Consider the following 19,353-nt stretch of genomic DNA (forward strand, 5'->3'; position numbering starts at 1 on the left):
CCTAACCTGCATGTCTTTGGACTGTGGGGGAAACCGGAGCACCCGGAGGAAACCCACGCGGACACGGGGAGAACATGCAAACTCCGCACAGAAAGGCCCTCGCCGGCCACGGGGCTCGAACCCGGACCTTCTTGCTGTGAGGTGACAGCGCTAACCACTACACCACTGTGCCGCCCTGTATTTACAAATATTTCAGAATTTAAAAATGACTTATTTATTTATTTGGAATGAGTTCAGATGTCATATTTTTAACATTGGGACGGATAGTTTCTTTTCTATAAAATGTAAATTTATTAAAGTTCTCTTCCTTGCCCTATGCAGACGTCATCACTATATTACCCACGGTCATTATAGTGCTGATGCCGACGTCATCAGTGTACACTACCCACAATCCTTTACGCTCTGTAGAACAACAATCTTCTCAGATCTATCCTCAGCTAAACACACAAATGAAGTGATTTGGGGAGTTTACTCGGTGAGGTCAGGTGTGTCCTCTAAAGACGGGATTTTATAAGATATTGAGACATAGGCGTTATTGCTGTAACCATGGAAACACTGCTGCAGCTTCCGAAGCAAAACGGTGACGTAAGCACTGTACCCACAATCCTTTGCGCTCTGTAAAATAAGAATCTCACATCTGTCCTCTAAACACACAGGCGGAGTGATCGAGTAAACTCGAAAAGTCAGGTACAGTATGTCGTCTTATTAAATCCCGTATTTTGAGCTCGAGTCGGCTTTGTCTGAGTGGAGCTGTTTGTTCCGTGACTGATTTAGTTCACTTTGAACTCTGTGCTAGTGGTGTTGTGCTAACATGGCTAGCTGCCCGGGGACTACTGCACTTTAGCGGGCGCTAAAATACGCGAAAAGTCACCCTAACCCTCAAACAACCAATCCCAAAGCACAGACAAACACCAGTTTTGATGACTGAAAAAAAAAAAAAACAGGTTTCAGGGATAGTTTGCACTTTATTGGGCGCAGTTCCGCCATATTGTTTTCATTACTGCGCATGCTTCGCCTTTCCGATGCAGGTGTGTGACCGTTGCTATGCAAGTGCTGATAAAACTGCCATATTATTAATAGTAGTCCCGGAACCCCCGCTTAAATTCGTTCAAACGCCGCTAGGCTCGGTAAAGTACCGCGAAAATGAAAATTTAATATGGCGGATTTATAAATACTTGCATAGCAATGGTCACGCACCTGCATCGGAAAGGCGGAGCATGCGCAGTAATGAAAACAATATTGAGAAATTGCGCCCAGTAAAGTGCAAACTATCCGGGTGCAGTGTGTGTGTGTCTGTCTGTCTCTCTCTCTGATGGGTGCAGTTTGTGTCTGACAGTCAGCACGTTTGGCTGGTTTCCACAAAGAAAACCTCTGAAAAAGCTGCTTCTTTTTTTTTTAAAGTTTCATTTGGATATTGAAGTTAAGGATGTAGTTGCCATGTCAATCGGAAGTCCTCACACAAACTTGTGTTGGAGCAGAAAGCAGTCCTGCTTTTTTCTAGGTTTCCTTCCACATTGGTTCATTTTCAAATATTTAACATTTTATATATTTAGTAAATTTAACCCATAAACATTCTCCAGTTCTTGCTGTTTCAATCCAGATATTGAGATTTATTCATCCCCTTTGCTGATGTTTTTGTGAAGTTTGTTTAAAATTGTATTCCCAGAACATAAAATCCACCCCGGTTTTATTTTTTAAAATGCCCATAGGCTGTTTGCTTTCTATAATACTTGGTTCGTGCAATTTGTATTGTTTAACAAATCCCTAAACACTTTTAGAAATATCAGGATTAGTCCCGCCCACAGAGCCGAGAGCTGCTTGGCACCGCCCCTTTTTCGGGAATCAGAGTACACAAATTCAACTGTAAGTGTAAGCTATATACACTAGGAATACCTGCCTATTTGCTGGAAAGAATTCAAAACGTTGAGGAATTGACCAAGAAGGTTTTTTTTTTTTTTTTTTTTTGGTCGAGCTGCTCATTAAGGCTTAATTAGTCCATAACTTTAACAATTGTAATTAAGCAAATCTGGGTAGAAGTTATATGCACCCCATGCTCATGCTGGAAAGAATCAGAATCAGTGAAGAATTGAGGGAGAAGTGATGTGTCTGGAAACTGCTCATTAGGGCTTAATTACTCTATCTTCATTATTAATTGCAATTATGCAAATTTGGGTAGAAGCTGTATGCACCCCAGGCAGACCTACCTTCCTGCCAAAAAGAATAAAAATCAGTGAAGAATTGAGAGAAAAAGTAATTTTCATGAAATGTGGACCACACTACATGGACAACAGACAGCACATGATGGCATAAACTCCTCGCCTGTTGGCTGGATGAGCTGCTAATAAAAACTGTTTTTGCTTTTTCGATGAAGATGTTTATTTAGTAGTTATGGAAGGAGTCTCCAGTATCAGTACTTTGTAACGGGAGAGTCTTTCCAGTTTCTGTGTTACATGACAAGCTGATTATTCATTCATTCATTCATTCCCCCTGGTTAATTTTAAAAGGAGGAGAAAAGTCTGGTTAGGGAGTGACTGGTTATGGCTGTTAAAACAGGAACTAACTTGTTTCACGGATGTTAACATGAAATATAAATGCAAGTGGTTAAAAGTATGATGTTTTCCTCTTGAGGGATAAAAAAAAACAAATGATAAAATCTAGTGTTCAGGAGATCATATAACCTTGTATTCGCAACAAGATTTTTTTTTTTTTTTTCCTGCCGTGAAATTAAGTCTGTTAATAGTAGGTTTTGGTTGCTAAGCAACAAAAATTAGGTAATTACTGTGGACAGAAGGATGGTTTAATGATTAGGATTAATGCATTAAAATCGTACAGTTAAGGGGTGTGTGTGTGTGTGTGTGTGTGTGTGTGTGGTGGAATGGCTTCGAACCCAGCTCAGCCAATCAGATTTTAGAACCGAAAATATTTGTAATCAAAAAGCTACAAGTGTTGGCTGCTGATACTTTATGATCAGAAATGTTTTTGTTAGAAAGCAGTTATCTGCCTCAGGAAGCCTTGTGATCTTACTGCTACATTGTTGAGGCTTGTTACGGTAACACGGCCCGATGGTCAGGAAACTCTGAATGAGAAGAGGACCAGGATTAGCTTTTTGATATTTTCATTACAGCTGCATTTGACCTTCTGGACAGCAGAGGGTGGTCACTTTGCTGATTTAAATCCGTTTACTGTCAAGATTGAAAGATCAGCTTGGTATTTTTGTGACGCCACTGCCAGTGTTTTAAGTAGTGATGAGTAAAACGTCTTTTTAAAAGGAGCTGTTTTGTTACAAATTAATACCTCTTCTGACTCTTTATCCCCTCGGCATATAATGCTGGGGGATATAGCTATCGCTCTGTCCGTCCATCTGTAAGCGTTTGTTTCAGGAGCATAACTCAAACTATTAGGAATTTTTTTCATGAAACCTGACAGTTATCTTAAGTGATGAGAGCAGTTGTGCCTTTTGGGATTTCTGTGATTTATTTATTTTTTCTGTATTTCCATGGCAACCTATTCAACTTAGGAAAATTTGGAGTGGGGTTTCATGGGGGGGATGTGTCAACTTCTGATGCTTGTATTTTCTTGCTGTCATCTCTGGAGCCCCCTAAGGGTCATGATGGGAATTTTTATTTGTCTTTATTTTTTTGTTGCTACTTTTAAGGGTTAACACAAGTATTGAAAGTAAATGCAAAAGTATCTAAAAAAGTTCCCATTATGACCCTTTGGATGCTGCGTAATTAGTTAAATGTTTAGATTTGTTTTCTTATTGTACTTCAGCATATTTAAAGACAGTCTCATTTTTTGACATTGTGTACTCAAGCACTAAAAGTCAGAACGAGAGTAAAAAGCCTGAATTATATGGATGGCATTAAATGTATCCTAATAATAGTTCCTTGGGGTGGCTTTTTTTTAAAACTAGTTTTAGTATCTTGGACATGCTAGTGCTGATTCCATAAATAGATTTTCATGCCTGTTGTCGTCATCATAACACTAACTGTGGGGAAAAAAAAAATTTTTTTGAAGAATGGTGCTGACACCTCCAGTACAGTTCCAGAGATGTCTAATCAACTAACTAAATCATGAAGACACTTTATGTTGGTTTTACTTTCCTTACCACTTGTCTGGAAAAATACTCAATGATATTTTTGTCATTGTTTCAGATTTGGTGCTGTTCAGTGATGGACCAGCAGTACGAGCGGCGGCTGCTTCAACAAATCAATATCCAGAATGCTAACACCAGCCCCATGATTGTGAGTCTCTCTTAAATCTCTACATTTTGAATTGTTTTAATTTGAATTGGAGGTGATTCAGGTGAAGTTTGGTTGTGAAATTGTTTTTTGTTGACTTTCCTCACCCACCTGCTGTAAGTAAGGGATAAAACCCTGACTTGGGCACATTGTTCTCAGAGAATGAGGAGATTTTTCCTATGATGGCATGTCGTGTTTTATTCCTTTTATATCACAGTGATTTGCCTACAATTACAATAAACCGATCAATTCGATAAATAAAAATTGTAATTGGGAATAAACCACTTTGGTATAAGAGGAATAATCCTCGAATCTGATTGGTGTGCATTATTTTCATATAACAGCATGGCTCAGAAAAATAGTTCCAGCTGTAACATGAAGGATGTTTTAATGCGCTCATTCTAATATAGTTGTTTCTATAGTAACAGCTCATACACAGGGACTTGTAAAGCAGATTCATCCATCCATTTTCTACCGCTTATCTGGATATGGGTCGGGGGGTAGCAGCCTAAGCAGAGCAGCCCAGACTTTCCTCTCCCTGGCCACCTCCACCAGCTCTTCCGGGGTAATACTGAGGTGTTCCCAGGCCAGTCGAGAGGTGTAATCTCTCCGGCGTGTCCTGGGTCTGCCCCGGGGTCTCCTCCCGATAGGGCATGCCTAGAGAACCTCCCTTGGGAGGTGTCCAGGGGGCATCCTAACAAAGTGCCCGAACCAATTTATCATATAACTATAAACAGATGCTTAATATAATCAAGACTAATAAACAGGTTTAAAAAAAAGTGTTTAACAAAGTAAAATGTGTAATCATTGATGTAGGGGGAGAGAGAAAGAAAAAAGGGTGAGAAAAAGGAGGGGGAGAGAGGGAGAAAGCAAGAAAGAAAGGGGGAGAGCAAGAGAAAGAAGGAGAGAGAAAGAAGGAAAGGAGGAGAGCAAGAAAGAAAGGGGGAGAAAAAGGAGGGGGAGAGGGAGAAAGAAAGGAGAGGGAAGGAAGGGGAGAAAGTGAGAAAGGGGGAGAGAGCAAGCAAGAGAGGGGAGAGCATGAAAGAAAGGGGGGAGAAAAAGAGAAAGCAAGAGAGAAGGAAAGGGGGAGAAAAAGGAGCGGGGGAGAGGGAGAAAGCAAGCAAGGAAGGGGGGAGAGAAAGCAAAAAAGGGGAGAGGAGGGGGAGAGAAAGCAAGAAAGAAAGGGGAGAGCATGAAAAAGGGAGAGAAAGGGGGAGAGAAATGAAGGAAAGGGGAGAAAAAGGAGGGAGAGAAGGAAAGGGGGAGAAAGAGAAAGCAAGAAAGAAGGGAGAAAAAGGAAGGAGAAAGAAAGGGAGAGGAAGGAGAAAGGGAGAGAAAGGAGGAAGAGAAATAGAGAATGGAGAGAAGGCAAGAAAGAAGGGGGAGAGAAGGCAAGAAAGAAGGGGGGAGAGAAGGCAAGAAAGAAGGGGGGAGAGAAGGCAAGAAAGAAGGGGGGAGAGAAGGCAAGAAAGAAGGCGGGAGAGAAGGCAAGAAAGAGGGCGGGAGAGAAGGCAAGAAAGGGGGGGGAGAGAAGGCAAGAAAGAAGGGGGGAGAGAAGGCAAGAAAGAGGGCGGGAGAGAAGGCAAGAAAGAGGGCGGGAGAGAAGGCAAGAAAGAGGGCGGGAGAGAAGGCAAGAAAGAGGGCGGGAGAGAAGGCAAGAAAGAGGGCGGGAGAGAAGGCAAGAAAGAGGGCGGGAGAGAAGGCAAGAAAGAGGGCGGGAGAGAAGGCAAGAAAGAGGGCGGGAGAGAAGGCAAGAAAGAGGGCGGGAGAGAAGGCAAGAAAGAGGGCGGGAGAGAAGGCAAGAAAGAGGGCGGGAGAGAAGGCAAGAAAGAGGGCGGGAGAGAAGGCATGAAAGAGGGGGGGAGAGAAGGCATGAAAGAGGGGGGGAGAGAAGGCAAGAAAGAGGGCGGGAGAGAAGGCAAGAAAGAGGGCGGGAGAGAAGGCATGAAAGAGGGGGGGAGAGAAGGCATGAAAGAGGGGGGGAGAGAAGGCAAGAAAGAGGGGGGGAGAGAAGGCAAGAAAGAGGGGGGGAGAGAAGGCAAGAAAGAGGGGGGGGGAGAGAAGGCAAGAAAGAGGGCGGGAGAGAAGGCAAGAAAGAGGGCGGGAGAGAAGGCAAGAAAGAGGGCGGGAGAGAAGGCAAGAGAGAGGGCGGGAGAGAAGGCAAGAGAGAGGGCGGGAGAGAAGGCAAGAGAGAGGGCGGGAGAGAAGGCAAGAGAGAGGGCGGGAGAGAAGGCAAGAGAGAGGGCGGGAGAGAAGGCAAGAGAGAAGGGGGGAGAGAAGGCAAGAGAGAAGGGGGGAGAGAAGGCAAGAGAGAAGGCGGGAGAGAAGGCAAGAAAGAGGGGGGGAGAGAAGGCAAGAAAGAGGGGGGGAGAGAAGGCAAGAAAGAGGGCGGGAGAGAAGGCAAGAAAGAGGGCGGGAGAGAAGGCAAGAAAGAGGGCGGGAGAGAAGGCAAGAAAGAGGGCGGGAGAGAAGGCAAGAAAGAGGGCGGGAGAGAAGGCAAGAAAGAGGGCGGGAGAGAAGGCAAGAAAGAGGGCGGGAGAGAAGGCAAGAAAGAGGGCGGGAGAGAAGGCAAGAAAGAGGGCGGGAGAGAAGGCAAGAAAGAGGGCGGGAGAGAAGGCAAGAAAGAGGGCGGGAGAGAAGGCAAGAAAGAGGGCGGGAGAGAAGGCAAGAAAGAGGGCGGGAGAGAAGGCAAGAAAGAAGGGGGGAGAGAAGGCAAGAAAGAAGGGGGGAGAGAAGGCAAGAAAGAAGGGGGGAGAGAAGGCAAGAAAGAAGGGGGGAGAGAAGGCAAGAAAGAAGGGGGGAGAGAAGGCAAGAAAGAAGGGGGGAGAGAAGGCAAGAAAGAAGGGGGGAGAGAAGGCAAGAAAGAAGGGGGGAGAGAAGGCAAGAAAGAAGGGGGGAGAGAAGGCAAGAAAGAAGGGGGGAGAGAAGGCAAGAAAGAAGGGGGGAGAGAAGGCAAGAAAGAAGGGGGGAGAGAAGGCAAGAAAGAAGGGGGGAGAGAAGGCAAGAAAGAAGGGGGGAGAGAAGGCAAGAAAGAAGGGGGGAGAGAAGGCAAGAAAGAAGGGGGGAGAGAAGGCAAGAAAGAAGGGGGGAGAGAAGGCAAGAAAGAAGGGGGGAGAGAAGGCAAGAAAGAAGGGGGGAGAGAAGGCAAGAAAGAAGGGGGGAGAGAAGGCAAGAAAGAAGGGGGGAGAGAAGGCAAGAAAGAAGGGGGGAGAGAAGGCAAGAAAGAAGGGGGGAGAGAAGGCAAGAAAGAAGGGGGGAGAGAAGGCAAGAAAGAGGGCGGGAGAGAAGGCAAGAAAGAGGGCGGGAGAGAAGGCAAGAAAGAAGGGGGGAGAGAAGGCAAGAAGAGGGCGGGAGAGAAGGCAAGAAAGAGGGCGGGAGAGAAGGCAAGAAAGAAGGGGGGAGAGAAGGCAAGAAAGAAGGGGGGAGAGAAGGCAAGAAAGAGGGCGGGAGAGAAGGCAAGAAAGAGGGCGGGAGAGAAGGCAAGAAAGAGGGCGGGAGAGAAGGCAAGAAAGAAGGGGGGAGAGAAGGCAAGAAAGAAGGGGGGAGAGAAGGCAAGAAAGAGGGCGGGAGAGAAGGCAAGAAAGAGGGCGGGAGAGAAGGCAAGAAAGAGGGCGGGAGAGAAGGCAAGAAAGAGGGCGGGAGAGAAGGCAAGAAAGAAGGGGGGAGAGAAGGCAAGAAAGAGGGCGGGAGAGAAGGCAAGAAAGAGGGCGGGAGAGAAGGCAAGAAAGAGGGCGGGAGAGAAGGCAAGAAAGAAGGGGGGAGAGAAGGCAAGAAAGAGGGCGGGAGAGAAGGCAAGAAAGAAGGGGGGAGAGAAGGCAAGAAAGAAGGGGGGAGAGAAGGCAAGAAAGAAGGGGGGAGAGAAGGCAAGAAAGAGGGCGGGAGAGAAGGCAAGAAAGAGGGCGGGAGAGAAGGCAAGAAAGAGGGCGGGAGAGAAGGCAAGAAAGAGGGCGGGAGAGAAGGCAAGAAAGAGGGCGGGAGAGAAGGCAAGAAAGAGGGCGGGAGAGAAGGCAAGAAAGAGGGCGGGAGAGAAGGCAAGAAAGAGGGCGGGAGAGAAGGCAAGAAAGAAGGGGGGAGAGAAGGCAAGAAAGAGGGGGGAGAGAAGGCAAGAAAGAGGGGGGAGAGAAGGCAAGAAAGAGGGGGGAGAGAAGGCAAGAAAGAAGGGGGGAGAGAAGGCAAGAAAGAAGGGGGGAGAGAAGGCAAGAAAGAAGGGGGGAGAGAAGGCAAGAAAGAAGGGGGGAGAGAAGGCAAGAAAGAAGGGGGGAGAGAAGGCAAGAAAGAAGGGGGGAGAGAAGGCAAGAAAGAAGGGGGGAGAGAAGGCAAGAAAGAAGGGGGGAGAGAAGGCAAGAAAGAAGGGGGGAGAGAAGGCAAGAAAGAGGGCGGGAGAGAAGGCAAGAAAGAGGGCGGGAGAGAAGGCAAGAAAGAAGGGGGGAGAGAAGGCAAGAAGAGGGCGGGAGAGAAGGCAAGAAAGAGGGCGGGAGAGAAGGCAAGAAAGAAGGGGGGAGAGAAGGCAAGAAAGAAGGGGGGAGAGAAGGCAAGAAAGAAGGGGGGAGAGAAGGCAAGAAAGAAGGGGGGAGAGAAGGCAAGAAAGAGGGCGGGAGAGAAGGCAAGAAAGAGGGCGGGAGAGAAGGCAAGAAAGAGGGCGGGAGAGAAGGCAAGAAAGAGGGCGGGAGAGAAGGCAAGAAAGAGGGCGGGAGAGAAGGCGGGAGAGAAGGCAAGAAAGAAGGGGGGAGAGAAGGCAAGAAAGAGGGCGGGAGAGAAGGCGGGAGAGAAGGCAAGAAAGAAGGGGGGAGAGAAGGCAAGAAAGAGGGCGGGAGAGAAGGCAAGAAAGAGGGCGGGAGAGAAGGCAAGAAAGAGGGCGGGAGAGAAGGCAAGAAAGAGGGCGGGAGAGAAGGCAAGAAAGAGGGCGGGAGAGAAGGCAAGAAAGAGGGCGGGAGAGAAGGCAAGAAAGAGGGCGGGAGAGAAGGCAAGAAAGAGGGCGGGAGAGAAGGCAAGAAAGAGGGCGGGAGAGAAGGCAAGAAAGAGGGCGGGAGAGAAGGCAAGAAAGAGGGCGGGAGAGAAGGCAAGAAAGAGGGCGGGAGAGAAGGCAAGAAAGAGGGCGGGAGAGAAGGCAAGAAAGAGGGCGGGAGAGAAGGCAAGAAAGAGGGCGGGAGAGAAGGCAAGAAAGAGGGCGGGAGAGAAGGCAAGAAAGAGGGCGGGAGAGAAGGCAAGAAAGAAGGGGGGAGAGAAGGCAAGAAAGAAGGGGGGAGAGAAGGCAAGAAAGAAAGCAAGGTGAGGGGGAAAGAGAAAGGAGGAGAGAGGATGGTGAAGGAATATCTCTGTGATAAACAGTGTAGTGATGACCGGCGCTAACTTGTCTCTCAGATGTTCTCCAACATTGACTCAATAAACTATAAAAGTATGTAACATGTCATTTGTTGATAAACACTTATCATTGATCAGTTGCTGTGATATAAGCAGAATAACACTCCAGTCTACTCCTCCTTGTGTGTCGTGCCACATATTCCCGCCACATATTCTCTCCCCCTGGCGTGTATAATCATATAACCACCTGGGTTATTCCTTACAGTATATAACACACCCCGGAGTGGGAACAGTAACTCTTCACATCGGACCACATCGTAGAACCCTGATGTGTAGCTGTATTATTTCCACGTAACAGCACGGCCTGTCATAGACTTTTCTACGTCTTGACTATTTTCTACAGTGTAGAACAATACTGAAGACCTCAAAACTATGAAATAACATCTGGAACGTATGTGGAATTATGTGGGTAACAAAGTGTTAAATGTTTCATATTTTAGATTCTTCAAAGTAGCCAGCGTTTACCGTGATGACGCTTTGAACACTATTGGCATTATCTTAACCAGCTTCATGAGGTCGTCCCCTGGAATGCTTTTCAATTAACAGGTGCCTCGTCAAAAGTTGGTGGACGAGTCTCTTGCCGCCTTAATGTGTTTGAGACCAAAACAGTAAATAATAAATACAGTAAATAGCCCTATTCCACAACTGTAGTAATCCATATTATGTCAAGAACCGCTCAACTAAGAGAGAGTCCATTATTACTGTAAGATATAAAGTGTCTTTTAATTAATAATAATTTAAAAAAAACCACATTAAATTAGGTGTGTCCAAACTTTAGACTGGTACTGTATGTGTAAAGTAATTATATTTTGAAAGTATGTATATTGTCCTTCATATTAATATTTAAACAATATTGGCTGGCGTTGAGTGGTATATCAGACATATTCCATTCAGCTAGCATGATACTGAACGAGTCAAAGATGAGTAGCTGAATGGAATATATCTGATATACCATGGAAAAAAGGCAGATTATTATTATAATACATTATTCCTTTTTGCGTGTTCAACGCGTCTTTCAAAGTTCTCTCAAAATCTTCCGTATTTAATGACGCAAACCTGGTGGCCATGTTTGTTTATAAGTTGTCGCTCGCTAGCGCAGAAGTTTTACATCTCCGTGTGACGTCATGTCTTGACAACCGTGCAATAGCATAAACTATATTCAATGCTCATGCTCTATTGGGTAGAGTGACGTAATACACACAGGATAAGCGATATGCTAACAATATTGCATGCTATCAAACCAAATGAATGAAACACACTAGAAGGGAATAGAACACGTGTTTTTTTTTTTTTTTTTAAAAGATATTTTTGGGGGCTTTTTTCACCGTTATTGGATAGGACCATGTAGAGACAGGAAATGAGCGGGAGAGAGAGACGGGGAGGGATCGGGAAATGACCTCGGGTCGGAATCGAACCCGGGTCCCCAGATTTATGGTATGGCGCCTTATCCACCTGAGCCACGACGCCCCAACCCACATGTTTTTATTCTATCGAAAAAGTGTCCTGTATGTATAATAATTGTTATTCAACTTGATGGGTTGCATTTTGGGAGCAAAATCTAACCAAACCTCAAAAGTTCAATTCACTAACTCCAGAAGCTGAATTTGAGAAACCTCCTGTTTCCCTACAGAAAGCCACAGAGGTCACATGTGCACTGACCCCCGCCAAGCCGCCTCTGTCCTCACCAAGTAAACACGGAGATCGGTTCATCCCATCCCGAGCCGGCGCCAACTGGAGTGTCAACTTCCACCGCATAAATGTATGGTTGCAAACCATCAGCTCTATTTTCAGTTTCTCAAGCTCTGATTATGCATAGAACTCCCAGTTATTCATTATTGCAATGATTTATTGCATTCTCAGGAAAACGAGAAGTCGCACAATCAAAACAGGAAGACAAAAGACGGCACGTCAGACAACGGTAAAGGTAAGGCTGGGTGTTATTTTCACCCCTGTAATTAATTCCATTATTCTTTTCCCTTTTGTCTGAACATCTAATGGAGTTTGATGCACTAGCGGTGTGTGTTGGTTCTGCACAGCAGGCTCTACTCCATGCTGCAGAATATAAACAGTCGACTACTAAGCTATTGCGTAGTTCACGTGTGTGGGGCTGTACATCAGCATAGAATAGCCCACTTAATCCGAACATGTTCTCATCTCAAAACATTCAGACAAGGCCTCCCTTATGGCAGCCTGGTTACCATGGCAACTGGATTCTAGTTTGTCTCCAGTGCACTCGTTCACCCCGTCCTGTCCTTCTGTTTGTTGATCTGTCTCTTCTTCCTCATTTCCCTGCTTCTGTCTGTCATTTGGATTCCTTCTGGTTCCAGTGTCCTTTCTTGCATCCTGCTTTTCTTACTTTTTTCATGGCTTTTGGTGGTTTTCGTTCCTTTCATCTTTTTTTTTTTTTTTTTTCCAGCTCGAAGTAGCTGCGAGGCTTCACTGACCTTGTGAAGATGCAGTATTTAGATTGTTCTGATAGACGTTGCAGCTTTGTTCACACTCTGACTTTTTTTTTTTGTGAAAAGGAAAACTAAATCAGCTCATGTGACGCACATCTTGTAACCATGACAGCTTTGTTTTCAAGAGTTGTATTGGCTAACAAGCTAGCTTGGATTTATTACTAGTACTATTAAAGATTAAATTTATTCGCCAAACTACTGTAGAAGAGCACTTGGGAAGGACAATAGCTGACTCGTCTGCAACCGCAACCAGTTTATATGTCCGGATACATTTACAAAGCTGTGAGAATTGTGTGTGTGTCTCCGTCCCAGAGGGTTCCTGGTGCCTGTGAATGTTCAAGGCGACGCAGCATCATATTTCTACATTGGCTGTGTTTTGTAACGGTTGAACTTGACTGAGGGTTAGCATGGTGGTACAGTGATTTGCACTGTTGCTGCACAGCAAGAACATTCCAGGTTCTAACTTTGCAACTGACCGGTGCCTTTCTGTGTGGAGTTTGCATGTTCTCCTTGTGCCTGCGTGGGTGTCCTCTAGGTGCTCCAGTTTCCTCCCACAGTCCAAAGATGTGGATTAGGTCAAGTGGCTACTCTAAGGCCCACTTTACACGGGGACGGTATAAAACAAAAACGCAAAAGTCCATTTTCGTTCTCACTTTTTTCCACGTCTACATGACCATTTTCAAGGAGGAAATCTGCGTCTATACGGTGACGCATAAATGTCTCCGCTATGTCTGCACGCATGCGCAACATCTTCTGTCTTGTCTGATCTGCACATCTGTGCCGCTGTTCTGTCAAGTTATCCTACCAAGCCTACTACACATGCGTGAAATCCAGGAGGGTAGGAAAACTTAACAGTAGTTTTGTCCCACCGATCAGCTGGGCTGATAGAAAATCGGTGAGAGTTTCACGCATTTGCCGATTTTTATGTTTTATGCGTATTGGTCGAGTCTTTGGCCGAGTCAAATAATTTGTAATGACTTGTTTTAAATAATAAAACGGTCTGTATGAGAACTTGCTAGGATAACTTTACAGAACACCGGTCCGGCTGAGGTACTGTAGTGCTCGAGGGAGGAGCAGGAGCAAACCGAAACTCTTTTAATCTGCCTTTATTAAGTAACACTCACTCTTGTTTCAGTGAAGAAGAGAAAAGGCAGTGTCCATCTCAGCAAAATAAATCCGTTCGGCTGCTAGTTTTGTTTTCAGTCTCGGGTTTATGGTTTCACGAGCGGCTTGAATAGGCGGCGCGCGCGTGCATGCGTGCGTGTGTAACTTGGCGACACCAAACTGAGGAGCTCCAGCCGGGCGGGTGAGCAGGAAAACACATCTACTGCATTAAAACACAGAGCAGCTTGAAGGTCCGTTGGATCGATGTAATCAGACATGCTCTTACTTTTTTACTTACTTTCTTACTTCCCGGGCTGGCATGTGCAGTATATGACACATGTATGACGTAAACGCGTACCCGACGTGAGCAGATCCGAGCAGAGTTTTGCGTATTGGGTAGTTTAGACGGATATGCAACGGGGGCCGTTTTTAACTTATCCACTTTGGAAGGCGTTTTCAATTTTATCCGTTTTTCAGCCTCGGAAACGCCGTCCCCGTGTAAACGAAAGGCACTTCTGATAAAAATATTTAGTCGTTTTTACCCGACAGCGTCCTCGTGTAAACAGGCCCTAAATTGCCCATAGGTGTAAGTGTGGGTGGTTATCACCGCAGTAGATTCGTGACCTGCCCAGGTTGTACCCTGCCTCTCCCCTGAAGCCAGCTTGAATTTGCTGGAGCTTCCCCTGTCGGATAATTGATGGGACAGACCAATGAACTTTACTTCACATCTACTGGATTGTAAGATGTAATGTAACATTGTGGATCCGCCCTGTGACTTGGATCCACTCAAATTTACTGGGTTCTTCCTTTGCCCATTCCACACACTTCCACCAAGTTTCATGGAAATCGGGTTGGTGAGTTTCGTGCAGTCAGACTTGCAGACACAAACTGCACTGAAAACATAACCTCCTTGGTGGCGGTGACTATGCTGATGAGAAGGTTGCTCAAATTGACTTTGAAATGCAATACTTTTAGAAGAATAAGAGAAGAACAACTTTATTCATCTCACACTTGTGAAATTCCTCTTTGCATTTAACCCATCTGAAGCAGTGAACAGACACATGCATGCACACACATGAGCGATGAGCACACACACATACCCAGAGCAGTGGGCAGCCATGCTAACAGCACCCGGGGAGCAGTTGGGAGTTAGGTGCCTCGCTCAAGGGCACCTCAGTCCAAGGCCGTCCCATATTAACCTAACTGTATGTCTTTGAACTGTGGGGGAAACCGGAGTACTCGGAGGAAACCCACACAGACACGGGGAGAACATGCAAACTCCACACACAAAGGCTGCCGCTGGGCTCGAACTGCTGTGAGACGACAGTGCTAACCACTTGCACCACCATGCCGCCCCATCACATGACCGCTACCAACCGGGAAGGGTGAAGGCTAACACATACGACCTCCAAGATACATGAAACCAACCAGCCCCCCCAAACTGATGCTCGTACAGCATGACAGGGCAGCATAACAGTGTTGGAAGTGTTTGAGTAATAAAAAGAAATAATGGACTCGCTGTGAGCTGATGTATGAGGAAGAGGGTAAACAGCACTTTATGCTGCTCTGTCATGCTGCATGAGCATCAGTTTTTGGTGTTTTTTTTGGGGGGGGGGTTGGCTGGTTGGTTTCATGTATCTTGGAGGTCGTATGTGTTAGCCTTCACTCTTCCTGGTTGGTAGCAGTCATGTGATGTGTGATGGAGAGCTAGCTGGCTGGCTGGTGGGTGGGAATTGGGGAGGAAAAAAGTTTAGGAGACTTTAGGAAATAGATTAGATGAGCTAAACTTGCATACCTAAGGCACAGCAACACAAGGTATTATCTAGCTAAATAACTAGTGTTAAAGTGTAAGCTATTTAGTGATCACGCTATAAAATTAAGTTTTAAGTATGGCGCAAGGGATAAGCCGCCGTTGTACCAAATTGCTTTAATTGCAGTAACTAAACATTTACATAACCTAATATAGATAGCTAGATGGACACTAACAAGTAGGGTCCTTATGATTCCTTTTATGGGGATGAGATCAAGCTGCAAATTGATTTGCTATGGTAATCAGCATATATATGTCCAGAAATGTGCAAGAGTCTTCGGCACATGTAAAGAAATGCTGTAAACCAAAAATGGCTTAAAAATATGAAATAAAATGTTTCAGCGGATTATAATCACCATCTACCTCTATATTTCCATCAGGCTTTGAACCACGGATTATGTTAGCAATTTTGCACAAGACATTGCACAGTACATCTACCTCTGTTTGCACATTGTTTGCCTCTCCTTTTTTTTTTTTTTTTTTTTTAAAGTTATCTTCATTTTTCATTTTATATTTTGCATCCCATATGCACTTTATTTTATATTTCATATCTTGTATTTCTTTTTATATTGGTAAGCATAGTTTGGTCAGGCAGTTGCAAAATAAGAATTTCATTACCCAATAATAAACTGCTGTGTCTGTTATTGTGTATATGACAAACATCTTGAAAAATACTATAAACAGCAGTAAGCCATAATAAATGAAAGTCAATATTTGGTGTGAGATGACCCTTTGCTTTAAAAAAAAAAAAAAAAAAGCGGTCTCGGATACAATGAGTGCTGTTTTATAAGGAAATGAGCTGTAGGTTTTACTGAGCTGCTTGCAGAACCAGCCACAGTTCTTTTGTACACTGACTGTCATACTTAATTTTGCACCAAAGCCCAGTGGCCTTCATTGTTTTTTAATCTGAAAAGTGGTCTCTTATGTAATATTTTGCTCAGGTACAAACTTTTTTTCTGTAGCATTTAATTTTGTGCTTGAAAATGAACGTTTGGAACTCTCAAATGTTTTTGTACTGACTTGATAATGTAGAAGTCATAAAATAGAAAGCTATAACAAAGTTAATATAAAAAAAAATAAGGTGACTAAGACTTTTACACAGTTGTGTGTATGTGTATGTCTCTGAATGGCTAGTGTTTAAAAAAAAAAAAGCACAAAAGTATAGCTTGATATTTTACATGTCCCCTCTCCTCAGCAGTAGATGGCCTGGCATACAGCGCGCTACTGAAAAACGAGCTGCTGGGAGCCGGCATCGAGAAAGTGCAGGACCCTCAGGCGGAGGACAGGCGGCTGCAACCCTCTACACTTGAGAAGACAAGTCTGTTTAGTGTAAGTGCCAAAAGGATATTGTCTACTGCTTCATTCAGCTAGGGTGCAAAACTCTGAATTTACGACTTCAGACCAGGGGGAAAAATAAGAAAACACTGAGAATTCCTAGTTGGAAAGGTGTTCTCAAATAAGAGTTTGAGTTTAGTGTATGATACCAGCTCAGCATGGTTGCTCACACTCAAGCTGTCAAGTAAAGCATAAAACATGACTGGGCATGCTGTTCGAGGAAAATAATCAATGCTGCACTGCTTGATTATTTTTCAGCACCTCCTGAAGTGTTTTATTCCTCTTATACCACAGCAATTTGTCAACAGTTACAATAATTGTTATACTCCCGCTCCGAAGGGGGGTGGTATACTGGTTTACCTCTGTCCATCCGTATTTCCATCCATCTGAAACACCCTTTTTCTCAGCAACCACAAATCATAGCCACTTGGTACCAAACTTCAGCTTGGGGTTCTATACCGTTTTCAGGGCACATCGACTTCCTTTTTACCGACTGAATGTATTTACGAAACATGTAGGGTGAATTTTGACGCTATTTCAAAATGACAGTTTACCAGGATGCTATTTGAAATCCCTGGGGAGAACACTGCTCTTTTACTTGTTTCAGGGTTAATTATTTGTTGAAGTCAACATTCATAAGTGTCCTATTCCTTCGATTGCTTGCATTCTGATGAGAGCGGGGGGATGCGCAAGTGAGCAGTAGCTCACAGTTGATCTTGTTCATTTTTTCTTATTAAAGAACATCATATGGCCCTTTTCCACTACCCTTTTTCAGCTCACTTCAGCCCGACACGGCTCGCGTTTCGACTACCAAAAACCAGCACGACTCAGCTCGCTTCAGCCCTGCTTAGCCCCTAAAACTCGCACCGTTTTGGAGTGGGGCTGAAGCGAGCCAAGCCGTGCCGAGTGAGGTTGGGGGCGTGAGCAGACACTTCCCTGTGCACTGATTGGTGAGGAGGAGTGTCCTCACATGCCCACACACGCCCCGCGAGCGCGCTGGGATCTGTGAACACCGCAAACCCGGAAGAAGAAGAATTACGAATTACGAGAATTTCTGAAGCCTTATGCGCCTCGCCTCATCTATACGCTCTTGCCAGTCAGTATCTGTTGGCGCAAGCACATTATAACTTGAATGTGCAAAGGTGGGAAATGGTGAGCTCCAACTTCAAACTTCTGTATTAAGTCAAATGTAAATACTTATATGCACATAAACCACACACACACAAGCTGCCTAGTTGATCCACCTTGAGATTGAATGACATGAGGAGGAGTTGTAGAATGTAGAATGGCCTTGAGTGTGTAGGTAACCTACTGCCTGCGTGTTTTCTCTTCTTCGAGAAGCTTTTGTAGCTTAGCATGTTTGTTGCTTCATTACTAAATGATGATTTTTATGTCCAGAAATGTGTAGAACGTCTGCTTCTGGTCAACGTTTTATAATTCATTATTGTCTGTAATGAATGCAACATAAACTCGTGTATGATATATTGATTTCGAGTTGTCTTTGTGTTGTAGTATTCACTACGTGCCAAGCGCCCACTCCCTGATGATGGCAACAGTGTCTCTCCTTACTCCCTCTCACCTGTCAGCAGTAACAGGTAAGAATCCTTCAGAACCTTTCGGAATAAGAATTAGTTCAGCCAAATGGGAATATACACATTAAATCAATTGCAGGAAGAGGAACTCGGGTTTGGGCAGAAAAAATGACCAAAATGTAGAGTTATTAGTGACATGCTAAACTGAGCCACAGGGCAGAGCTGTCGAACTGCAGATAGCTGGACCAATGAAGAAAGAAAAATGAACAAAAAACCCCACAGTGCAATAAAATAACTGTTTTTTTAAATGTTATTCATCTACAGCTCCAATTCCAAAAAAGTCGGGACACTGGTTAAAACATATAAAAACAGAATGTGAAGATTTGCAAATTGTGGAAACTGTATATTTAATTGAAACTGGTACAAAGACAACATATCAAATGTTGAAACCGAGAAATTTGAGCTGAAACTGAGCAATATGCTGCCATCCAGACAGTCTTTTTCAGGGAAGACCTTCCTTCTTTCAGCAAAACAATGCCAAACTGCTTTCTGCACATTATTAAACCTGCATGGCTCCATAGTAAGAGTCCAGGTGCTAAACTGGCCTGCCTGCAGTCCAGACCTGTCTCCCATTTGGCGTGTTATGAAGCGCAAAATACGACAAAGGAGACCCCGAACTGTTGAGCAGCTGAAATTGTATCTCGGGCAAGAATGGGACAGCATTTCTCTTTCAAAACTATATAACAGTTGGTCTCCTCAGTTCCCAAATGTTCAGTGTCGTTAAAAGTAGGAGTGATGCAACACAGTGATGAACATGCCCCTGTCCCAACTTTTTTAAAATGTGTTGCTGACATCAAATTCCAAATGAGCACATTTTTCGAAACACAATAAAATTTCTCAGTTTCAACATTGATATGTTATCTTTGTACTATTTTCAATGACGTGTAGGATTTCCATGAGCAGCAAATGATTGCATTCTGTTTTTATTAACTTAACGTCCTTAATTTTTTGGAATTGGGGTTGTATTTCTGACCAATAAATGAAAAAGCGTGTAGGCTTCGATGCCCCTCATCTGATGGCTTTCTGGTTTAATTATGTGCAGTCTGAAAATACACCAAACCAAAAGTATCAGTTTCAGTCAGAAAGTGGACTAATCTGTGTTGAGGTCTGTGGGTGTTTTTTTTTTTTTTTTTTTTTTTTTATTAAAGAAAAAGAGCCAATCGTATCCGGCTTTTTTTTTTTTTTTTTTTGGCTTTGCACTGAAGCCATGACACTAAAATAAGTTAACAGAAGTGTTTCACCTCAAGTCTATATATTTTACTTGTGGCTATGTGGGAAATAGTGCATCAAAGCAACTTTTTCTTACTAATACCTTCGTTCTACTACTTTAATTAATCATTGCCACATGTCAGCACTTGCTTTTTAAAAAACGCGCAGCTGCGCCGACGGTGTGTCTGCTGAAAAGTTTTATTTTCGTCTAGTTTTCGATTCTTCGCCATGTAATATCTCTG

The 19,353-nt window shown here is 44.4% G+C and overlaps 1 protein-coding gene across 2 annotated transcripts in view; it reads left to right on the forward strand.

The window, feature by feature from the left end:
- The first annotated feature begins 593 nt into the window (after positions 1-593).
- LOC132871723 (fizzy-related protein homolog) overlaps positions 594-19,353 on the forward strand; it is a 37,695-nt gene continuing 18,935 nt past the window's right edge. The window contains exons 1-6 of one of the 2 annotated variants that reach the window (XM_060906170.1): positions 594-687; positions 4,155-4,244; positions 11,233-11,361; positions 11,463-11,526; positions 16,171-16,304; positions 17,823-17,905. In XM_060906170.1, the coding sequence (XP_060762153.1) occupies positions 4,173-4,244; positions 11,233-11,361; positions 11,463-11,526; positions 16,171-16,304; positions 17,823-17,905 (482 nt within the window). In that variant the 5' untranslated portion in view covers positions 594-687; positions 4,155-4,172. The remainder of the gene's footprint in view (positions 688-4,154; positions 4,245-11,232; positions 11,362-11,462; positions 11,527-16,170; positions 16,305-17,822; positions 17,906-19,353) is intronic. The other variant, XM_060906171.1, reaches the window with a different exon arrangement.

Source organism: Neoarius graeffei, chromosome 23 (assembly GCF_027579695.1).
Source record: "Neoarius graeffei isolate fNeoGra1 chromosome 23, fNeoGra1.pri, whole genome shotgun sequence".
Taxonomy (NCBI): Eukaryota; Metazoa; Chordata; class Actinopteri; order Siluriformes; family Ariidae; genus Neoarius; species Neoarius graeffei.